This window comes from Talpa europaea (genome assembly GCF_964194135.1).
Source record: "Talpa europaea genome assembly, chromosome: 1".
Taxonomy (NCBI): Eukaryota; Metazoa; Chordata; class Mammalia; order Eulipotyphla; family Talpidae; genus Talpa; species Talpa europaea.
In genome coordinates, this window is record NC_140073.1 from 2,368,181 (window position 1) to 2,378,073 (window position 9,893).

The 9,893-nt window shown below is 62.0% G+C and overlaps 1 protein-coding gene across 1 annotated transcript; it reads left to right on the plus strand.

Annotated features, from left to right (window-relative positions):
* Positions 1–238: 238 nt before the first annotated feature.
* On the plus strand, positions 239–6,549 carry LOC311182907 (carnitine O-palmitoyltransferase 1, liver isoform-like; the record flags this gene model as incomplete). Its single annotated transcript, XM_084252036.1, has 10 exons — positions 239–342; positions 416–604; positions 1,249–1,354; positions 3,338–3,454; positions 3,712–3,876; positions 4,412–4,546; positions 5,132–5,284; positions 5,556–5,669; positions 5,844–5,936; positions 6,463–6,549. The coding sequence occupies 10 exons, from the start codon at positions 239–241 to the stop codon at positions 6,547–6,549; spliced, it is 1,263 nt and encodes a 420-aa protein (XP_084108162.1).
* Between the last annotated feature and the right edge of the window lie 3,344 nt (positions 6,550–9,893).

Sequence of the window (9,893 nt, forward strand, 5' to 3'; positions counted from 1 at the left end):
CAGGCCCCCTTGGGAGATAAAGGGCCGGGACAGCAGGCAGTGACCCCAGCTGGAAGGCCTAGGGGCAGGACCCAGGAGCCACACGAGGAGCCCATCTGGGCGTCTCTCAGGGAGTGGGGGTCATGCCCGTTCCACGTGTCCCCTGGGATTTGGCTGCTGGTGCCCCCACCTGCAGGAGGGGCTGGCAACAGCTCCGCGAGCTGGTCCCCGATGGCTTGGACAGCTCACACTCGGCCAGATGCCCTGGGCGGCCGAGCTGGCAGCCCCTCTGCGTGGTTGGGCTGTTGCCCCGTGCGTGGCCTGGAACGGGACGAGAGTAGAGGCCCTGCCGGCCCACGGCCAGTCGGCAGCTGGAGAACGCAGTGGGGGGCGTCACTGAGTTGTTTCCCTGCCTCTCGCCCCGTCCCCGCCGCAGAGTCCCCTGGGCCAAATGCCGCCAGGCCTATTTCGGACGTGGGAAGAACAAGCAGTCTCTGGATGCCGTGGAGAAAGCCGCCTTCTTCGTGACGCTGGACGAGACCTCGCAGGGCTACAAGAGGGACGACCCCGTCAGGTCCCTGGACAGCTACGCCAAGTCCCTCCTGCACGGCAGGTGTTTCGACAGGTACGCCCTTGCCTCAAGACGGTGTTTGCCCGGACAGGGGAGACGCTCCCGGCGCCTGGGCCTCGGCTGCGACCTCATAGGGCCCTCGCGGGTTCTTCCCCGTGCTTCAGAGCAGAACAGCGTTGAGCGCGGCACGGTACCGGATGCCCCGGTGGTCTCAGGGCATAAGGCGGCAGAAATGCAGGCTTTGCACGTTCTCTTACCCAAGCCCACACGCACACCCCACAGCTGAGGCAGGAAGTCTAAAGCTTCCCTCTCTCTGGGCACAGTGGGACCCGCGGCGGAGCGGCTAGTGAGGGCCCGGGGCCCCTGGTCTCGGAACCAGGCCGGAGAAGCTGGTGGACGAGTCCCACACGGTCGCCACCCGGCTGTCCCCTCCCTCTCCTCTCTCCGTGAGGCCCCATTAGGCTGGGGGTTCGCCAAAGGGGGGGCTCGTGGGCCCTGGGACGTCTGGCTGCGCGCGGCCGGCGCGGGGCCTGTTGGGCCGCAACGGCGCCACCTACAGACACGAGGACCCCAAGTCCCCGCTCGCTGTCACGGGTTGGGGCGTAGATGAGCCCACCCAGGTCCAGCAAACACATGGTTTTCATTTGTTTTGTCCTTTCCAAACACGTTGGCTCCATAGACATTATTCTTCCACGTAGGTGGTTCGACAAGTCATTCACCTTTATCGTCTACAAAAACGGCAAGATGGGCCTGAACACGGAGCACTCCTGGGCCGACGCGCCCATCGTGGGGCACCTCTGGGAGGTGAGGCTTGCGGCTGCTGGGCCCCCGGGGAGACCCCCAGACCCAGTCTGACGAGGGTCTGATGACAGACTAAGGATTTCGCCCACCCCCAAGTCACTAGTGTCACAAACCAGCGTTATGCCCATGAAGAGATAATACAGTAAAAAGGCCAAGAACTTGGGGGGCCGTGCCCAAACCAGGGAGCGCCTGTCTGGTTTCTGGTGATGCGGGAGCCCGGAACGGCGTCCAGGGCCGGCTCCTGGGGGCCCGGACGTGCAGACGGCAGTGACTGGGGCAGACCCAAAGCTCACTTCACTCGGAATTGAAAAGCAGCCGCTGGCGCTGTTTCCTAGGTTTTCTTATCAACCACATTTCAAGCCACATGGAAGCGACCGATGTAACCCTTGCTTTCTAGCAACTCGCCGCGCCCTTCCTCATGGCATGTAATTCTCACAGTTCCCGGGTCACTTAGAACCGCCAACCCGGGGCTTTAAAAGTCAGCGTGGGTGGCCTGGACGCCCCCCGCCTGTTGTAAACTCATTGCTCTGTGAACACGGGCTATCGAGAAGGGGGTCGCGCTCACCTGTAGGGCGGCCCGGAGGTCACTTACCTGTAGGTCACTTACCTGTAGTGCGGGGCAGCCGGCCTGACAGCACCGTCTGGCTTGGCGGGACTTGAAGTGAGGCTGACCGAGCAGCCAGCCGGTCGCGGCTCCACGGCACGTGAGGCTGTTCCTGGAAGGCTGTCATTGTGCTGCTGCTCCGAACAGGGCGGGGGCATAAAGAGGCCTCCAGGCCGCCTGCGTCTATGTGGGCAAGCGTCTCGCTGCCCTTCGGAGGCGCCGGCCCGGCTCACCTGCCTGGAATGATGTAATCCCAGTGTTGTAAGCTCGAAGACATCCCATGCGTTAGCTCATTCCTTGTGCTTTGAATGTCTGTGAAGGGAGAGAAAAGAACCCAGTGGGAAAAAAGAGAAGAAAAGAAAGCAAACAAAAAGTTCTAGCGGCCTGGAGTCTCGACATTTCCTCTGAGGAGGCTGATCTGCCGGTGTCTTTCCCACGGCCGCATTCTAGAGGCTGCCCTGCTTGCCCGTGGCCTGTAAGGCTGGGCGTGACCCCACCTGCTCTGAGAGTGTCCCCCTGCCCCAGCCCCGCCCAGAGCTGCCCCAGGCGCCCCCGGCGCACCTCCCTGGATTTCAGGGGACAGTCTCAGGTCAGGTCAGGTCTGGGCAGGCACCTGCTGCTCCTCCTCTGGGGAGGTTTTCTCCCCGGGGCAAGGATGGGAAGGAGGAAGCCGAGCGCTCTGGCCTCCAGACAGCCATGCGGCCTTCACTTTAAAGCATCGGGAAGGCACCCCAGCCGCTTGGGTCCCTAACGCCGATAGAGGCCCATGAGCATTTCAGCTGAAAATGCAGCCAAGACCACATGTGCTGGGGCCCTGGCACGGCGGGAAGAAGCACCCCAGCTCCTGATGCCGGGGCTTCCCGGGGGGATGTGGGAAGAGCTGTTCTTTGGTAGAGAGGAGAGGATCTGCCTCAGATGGCCGGGAGGACGCAGCGGCGGCCTGTGTCCCAGGCGTGGGAGGAGGAGGGGAGAGGGTGTTGTCCCACACTGGTGTGGCCACTTAGGACTGGGGTGTCTCCCCGCTCCGGCTGAAAGGAGGCCCCCCCCCCATGGACCCGGCTCGGGTTGGCTTCCCAGGGACAGGAGAACCCCCACGCCTGCTCCGGGTCCTGACTCGGGGTGAACTCAGGACAGCGCCAAGGCCCTTGGCCGAGGCCCCTGCCTGGGAGCCGGTCAGAGCCCAGGAGTGCAGCGTGACTTGGCAGCCGTCTTGGCCGCGTCTCTGGCCTGTCCAGGGCCGCCAGGTCCCCTGGGTATCCCCTGGCCCCTGGTGCCGCGGGGCTGCCCGGCGTCCCCACCAAGAGCCGGGACTCACCTCTGCGGCTCCTGCCGCACCGGGAGTAACGGGGTCTCCTCTGACCCCCCATTCTGTTCCCCGACAGTACGTCATGGCCACCGACTGCTTCCAGCTGGGCTACGGGGACGACGGGCACTGCAAGGGTGAGGCCAACCCCAGCATCCCGCCCCCCACCCGGCTGCAGTGGGACATCCCGGAGGAGGTAAGTTCGAGCGCCAGGCAGCGGCGGCCGCCCAGGAGCCCGTTTAGGCTCTCAGGGCCGGATCCGCCCTGTCTCCACCTGTGCGCCTCCCGCTGGGCCGCCCAGGGTGCTCGGGGTGGGGGCTGGGGGTTGCCAGTGACCTTTCCGGAAAGAGCCGAGAAGGACTTGCCCAGCCTCAGCCCCTCCTGCCCTGCAGGCAGCAGGCGGCTCTTTGCATCCGTCCTTGCGCCCACTGAGCGCGCCCCCTCCCCCCCAAGTGTCAGGAGGTGATAGAAACCGCCCTGAGCAGCGCAACCCGGCTGGCGGACGACGTGGACTTCCACTCTTTCCCCTTTGACGTCTTCGGGAAGGGCCGCATCAAGAAGTGCCGCACCAGCCCCGACGCCTTTGTGCAGCTCGCCCTGCAGCTGGCACACTACAAGGTGCGCGGCCGCGGGGCGCCGGGTCCGGGGCTGGGGGTGGGGCGGGGCTGGGGCGCAGCCCGGCTGCCCCGCCTGCAGGGGTGGAGGTGAGGGCTCCTGCCCCTTCGGGCCGGGTTCTCAGAACCCCTCCAGGGCGGGACCGGCTCCCCAAACCCCACATGGAGGAAGAGGCCAGATGCTGGGGGCACACCGGCTCCCGTCACCTGGCCCAGGGGAGAACGGACCCTTGAGATGAGCTGCAGCACAGAATCTGGTTGGCGCAGAGCTGCAGCCACGAGGCTTCCTGGGCGTGGGGTGGGGGTGGGATCGAGGTCGTGCCATGGCCTCGGCTGTATCTGACAACAGAAACCCGGGTTACCCAGAACCGGGCCCTGGCCCCAGCTCTTTCCAAAGCTCGAGGTGTCTCCACCCGCCTGCTACAATGATGTAGAAGCGTAAAAGCTGGCGACCGGGCATGCGTGTCCTTGTGGCCTGCACGACCCCACGTGTGGCTCTCGTCAGCACTTGCGAGGTGTGGATTGCGCTTCCTCCCCAGGACATGGGCAAGTTCTGCCTCACCTACGAGGCCTCCATGACGCGGCTGTTCCGGGAGGGGCGGACGGAGACCGTGCGCTCCTGTACCACCGAGTCCTGCAACTTCGTCCTGGCCATGGTGGACCCTGCCCAGACGGTAGGTGTCGGCTGCCCTCTGTGCTGACCCAAGGGCGCCCCGCCGTGCTCGTGCTTCCGGCCCAAGCCCGTGTGCCCTTTGCACATTTACAGCACGCTCAGCCTCCCGCCCCAGCCCTGCCGAGGGCACAGAGGTGGGCAGCGGGGCTTGGTGCCCAGCCTCTCGCCCATGACACCCACGTCGGTTGCCGGATGCCGTGAGCTGGCACACGAGTGGGGGGCAAGACAAGGAGCTTGTGCTTGGGGGGGTCACTGGTGCCTGGAGCAAACTCAGGGTGCCGGTGCCAGACGTGGGCTCGGAAAACACTGGTGCCTGCCCCGTGGGTGTCAGCCGAGCAGCAGTCGGGCATGATCCAAGAAAAGTTGATGCTAAAATAGGGATGGGGGTCCAGGTGTGCCCACCTGTGGGAGGCCGGCAGTTCCCCAGCTCACCTGTGCCCTGCGTTCCCATTAAATCTGGGGGCTAGGGGGACTCCTGGCAGGTCTCCTTGCCACCTTTTCGGCGCCCCTGGGGCCCCTGCAAGGCCTCTCGCCTTTCGTCTAGAAGCTTCTGCACCTGCCCAGACGCCCATCCTCTGCCATTTAGGTGGAGCAGAGGCGCAAGTTGTTCAAGATGGCGTCGGAGAAGCACCAGCTAATGTACCGCCTGGCGATGACCGGCTCTGGCATCGACCGCCACCTCTTCTGCCTCTACGTGGTGTCCAAATATCTCGCTGTCGACTCCCCATTCCTGAAGGAAGTGAGTCCCCCCTTCCTGGAGCAGGCGCACTCGGCCTTGGTGCAGGGCCCGGGGTGTCCTCATCCTCGCCTCGGATGCCGGCGGCCCCGCTTCAGCCCCCGCACTGCTGGGCCATCGGCTTCCCCGGGACGCGCCCCCAGTGAGGTAGCAGCACGGCGCTGAGCCCAGGTGGCCGCGCCCGACTGTCTGCTGTCAGCAAGGCCCCCCCCTCCTTAGTGGAGCTGCCGCCTCCTGTGGAAGGTGGCTGAGTGCGTCCTGTCCGCCGCGACAGGTCCTGTCTGAGCCATGGCGCCTGTCCACCAGCCAGACCCCACAGCAGCAGGTGGAGCTGTTCGACCTGGAGAGGAACCCGGAGTACGTGTCCTGCGGAGGGGGCTTCGGGCCGGTGAGTGGCCGGGAGTCCGCGTGAACGCGTGGGGGCCACCACCCCTCCCAGGGGTCTGTTGCCAGGGAATCCCTGCCGACTCCTGGCGGGGCTGGCCTTGTCCTGCAAAGAGGGGGCTGTCCCCGGGGAACCCCGCCCCTCCCCAGGGAGGCGCTCAACCGGCCTGTCCTGCAGGTGGCCGACGACGGGTACGGCGTGTCCTACATCATCGTGGGTGAGAATCTCATCAACTTCCACATCTCCTCCAAGTTCTCCTGCGCTGAAACAGTGAGTCCAACTCCGGCCCCGTTCTCTAAAGCCGATTTTCACCCTTTTCCGTCCAAGGGGAGCCGGTCCGTAGCCTCACGGAGGACGGGCTTCCGTGTAGGCGCTTTCCCTTGCTTGAGAGTTTTCAGACAAGTGAATTTCAAGGTCCTCTCCGCCTGGGTGTGGCAGAGACGGTGTCTCCTTGCCGGCATCCTGACCTTGGCACGGCTGGGGGGGGCGTCCGCCCGCTTGACGCCGGCCTCCCTCCGGCCGCGTGCCCATCCCGGCTTACGCTGCCCTTTCCCGTCATGTCACACTCGATGCCAGGCTCCCCGTTGGCAGAGAGACGGGGTCACCTGCCTCCTGTTTCATGGGGTGCACCACGCCCCGGGGCACTAGACCCCCCCCCAGTGGCAGACGCGGCCCCATCACCGCCACCGTCCTCTCCCCAGAGTGCACCACTCGGGGGGCCCCAGGTCAGAGCCGGCAGGAAGGGCTGTCAGGCGGGGGCGGCGCGTCGTCACCTCTGTTTGTGTTTGGACGCCAGGACTCGCACCGCTTCGGGAAGCACATCAGAGAAGCCATGATGGACATCATCGCGCTCTTTGACGTCAGCTCCAATTCCAAAAAGTAACCCCGCGCCAGCCGCCGCGAAGGAAAATGAGCTCTCCTGATAAAAACCAAATGAAAAATAGCCGTCGACCCTGGTTGGATTCGGGATGAAAATTGCTCTTTAAAACTCAGAGGTTTTCCTTCTGCCGAGGGGTGGGTGTCTTTGTTTCTCTAGCACGGCGGGCTCGACCCTGGGGGGCGGGGCCTCCCACTTCCAGGCAGGGCCCGACAGCGGGAAGGTTCCATCAAGTGCCCGAAAGTCCTGTGTCAACCTGTATTTATTAAGGGATTAAAATATCGTTGCGCTAATTTAGGTGGTAGCGGGGTTGTGACTTCTCACGCACCGGAAATGAAATGACGGTTCCTTGGTGTCCGCCGAGGGCCTGGGCCCGGGCGGCGGGGCGCGCTCTCGCGGCAGACACCGTGTGCAGAGAAAGGCGTTGTTTAGCTCAGAGATGTTAACAGTCAATAACCGTTAGTAACGCACTAACCCAGGTCCTGCGCTGCGTGGACGGCGGCCCCCGGCCCCCCCAACCCCGTCCTCTCTGGTTGGGCTGCCTGGCTGCCTCCCCCGGGACGCGACTAGCGTACCTCCTCCTGCTCCCTGCACCCCCGTATCTTCAAAACCCAGTGCCTTAACACGTGAGACAGGCCCCAAATGTGAGGGAGACCGAGGAGAGGTTCATTCTGTGGCGCCTCGGGGCGAAACTGTGGGTTCTACTGAGTGTGGACCACACCCCGCGGCTGGTTCCCCAGGAGGGCCCTGCGCCCGCACCCGCCTTACGCAACACAGGAAAGAATGAGCATGTGGCAGGAATGGGGAGCAAGGGCGGTGATGCGTAAAGGGAGCGTGTGGGGCATGTTGGCCAAGGAATCCAATTCCGCGACCGCCTGGGGTCACTGCTGCCCTTGACTGACCAAGGAGAGCATGACCTTTGTCAGGACAACATTAAGAAAGGGCAGGAGTGACCTTGAGATCGGGAGGGCGGCCCAGTGGCCCAGGAGGGGTGGCCACGCCGATCAGGTCACCCCGGTGGGCGCCGGGGCCGCACAGGCCTCCGCAGATGGGCGTGTGCCTTTATCAAGAGAATCTCATTGACCAAAAAGCAGCCATGCACTGAATCATCTCCAGTATTTAAGCGTAAGGGATCGTGGGGAGAGCGGCCCTGCAGGGTGCACGGCGCTTGCCGCAGACCCCACGCCGCCCTGCTCGTGCCCTATTACCATGGGAAACCCCACCTAAATGGATCAAAGACTTTTTCTCTTAAAAGCGGGAAGAAATGAAAAGAGAAAAAAAATAACCACACCCCCTCCCCGTTTCTCTGTGGTATATAAAGTCGAGCAGGTGGGGTTCCCTCCCCCCCACCCCCGCCAGCTTGGCTTCCCCTGGAAGCCGGCCTCGGCCACCATCAAGCCCGCCCAAGGCCTCCGACCTCGGGGCAGCGTGGCCTGGCCTCCCGCGTGGCCCGGGCTGTCCCGTGGCGGCACTGCAGCCCACGCAGACCTGGGCTTGTTTCAGGTGTTAAATGTTTCAAGCGTCACTTCGTTGCTCATCAGTGCAGTCGTCAATGCAATTTTATATTCTTCAAAGGAAGGGAGACTGGGTTTTTATTGTACGTGCTGGAGGGGCGGCGGGAGGATTGTGTATTTAGTTTGGAACAAGCCACCGTCTCGGGCTCTGGCTGCCTTTGTTCTCAGACTCCACTGCGTGTAAATACGAGGGGCTCCTCGGTGTCTCTCTTCCCAGAAGTGCAGTGTGAATGTTAACATTAATAAAGACATTAATCCCTGTCTACTCCATGCTCGGGTCTGTCTTGCTTTGCTGAGAGAGGTCATGGGTCGGGGACCGTCAAGCACTGGAGACGGGAGAGGCCACAGCTGCAGCTGAGGCCTTGGGTCAGGTGAAGGAGGGCCCGTGCTCGCGGGGTCCAGGCTCACACGCCCCGAGAAGGGCAGCTGCTATGGGGCCAGGCATTTCCAGTCCACGCCGTTTACCCATCCACCCCCCAGCCCCGGCCTCACACATAGCAGGTGCTCTGTGAATGTGTTAAGTGGGCGTGCAAGGTCAGTTTTCTCGACTGCCCTACTGTGTGCTGAGCTCTATTGTGGACACTGGGGGCCCCTCGTTCTGGAGATCAGAGGCAGCGGGAGGAGGTGGAGAAACAAGTGGAGGGGCTCAGTGTCCAGGCAGTGAGGGGACTGTGTGGGGCTGGGGTGGCGCTGGCACAGACGGGCGGGGGGCTGGCTCGGGGGCAGCTGGAGCACGACTTGGATAACTACCCCAAGAAAGACACTGCCCTTCACCGGGGGTTGCCCAGGGGACTTCCAGCTTTACCTTAGGAGTGTTTGAGTAGCAGGCTTGTCGTGTTATTAAAGGAAAAAGACATCGTAATTTTACTCCAGAGAAGCCACTAGAGTTTGCCAGAGCCCTGCCCCCCCCAGGAGGGGACCCCAGGAAGGGGTGGTTTCTGTCGCAGTCGCAGCCAACCAGGGGACTTCCTTCCTGTGGGTCAGGTATGATTGTAATGAACTTGTCGCCAATAATAGTTTAGTTTGTTACGAGGTTTCCCGCGAGAGAATTTAATCACCCTGATCTCTTAAAGTCAACGTGAATGTCCCAGGATGATTTTTTATTTTTTTTTTATTATTTTTTTTTTTTAGATTTTTTTTTTTAATAGAGGCATGTTTTTTTATTTATTTGTTTGGTTGGTTGTTTTGTTTACACAAGCACTGGGTACAGTCAGAAGCCCGGGAGGGTGAGAGAATTCACCAGAGCCAGAGCAGAGAGCAGAGCAGGCAGAGGGACCCAAGTACACTGCTGAGGGGAGCAGCGGGCGGCAGGAGAGGTCTGCGCGCCATGTGGGACCCTCCTCCGGTGGCCGGGGAGCAGCCGGGGATCGAACCGGCGCCGCATAGGCCGCGGGCCGCCTCGCAATCCAGCGCTCAACCGCTGCGCCACCGGGGAGGCCCACCCAGGATGATTTTTTAGATGAGGAAGTCCTAGCACATGCCAGGCTGCACCTTAAATTGATTTGTTCTCAACTGCAAAATTTTCTCGGGATTTCCTGACTGCTAATGTGCAGCTAATTAGGACATAGTGAGGCTGTGTCTTGGCTTCTGTCATTTGATTTGGAAAAGTAATTTTTAACAAATGAGATTAGAAATTGACGTTTACACTTTTATCCTACCGAAACAAACGTTGCAGGTGGGAGTACCTGAGAGTTAGGGTGTCTTTCCTGACAACCCCCAGGGCCCCATCAACCCCAAAATGCCTTTGAACTCTGCCTGTCTGCATTTGTGGGGTATTACTGTACCCCTAAAGAAGCCTTCACCTCTTTTTTTTTTAAGCAGGTTGACTTCTGCATC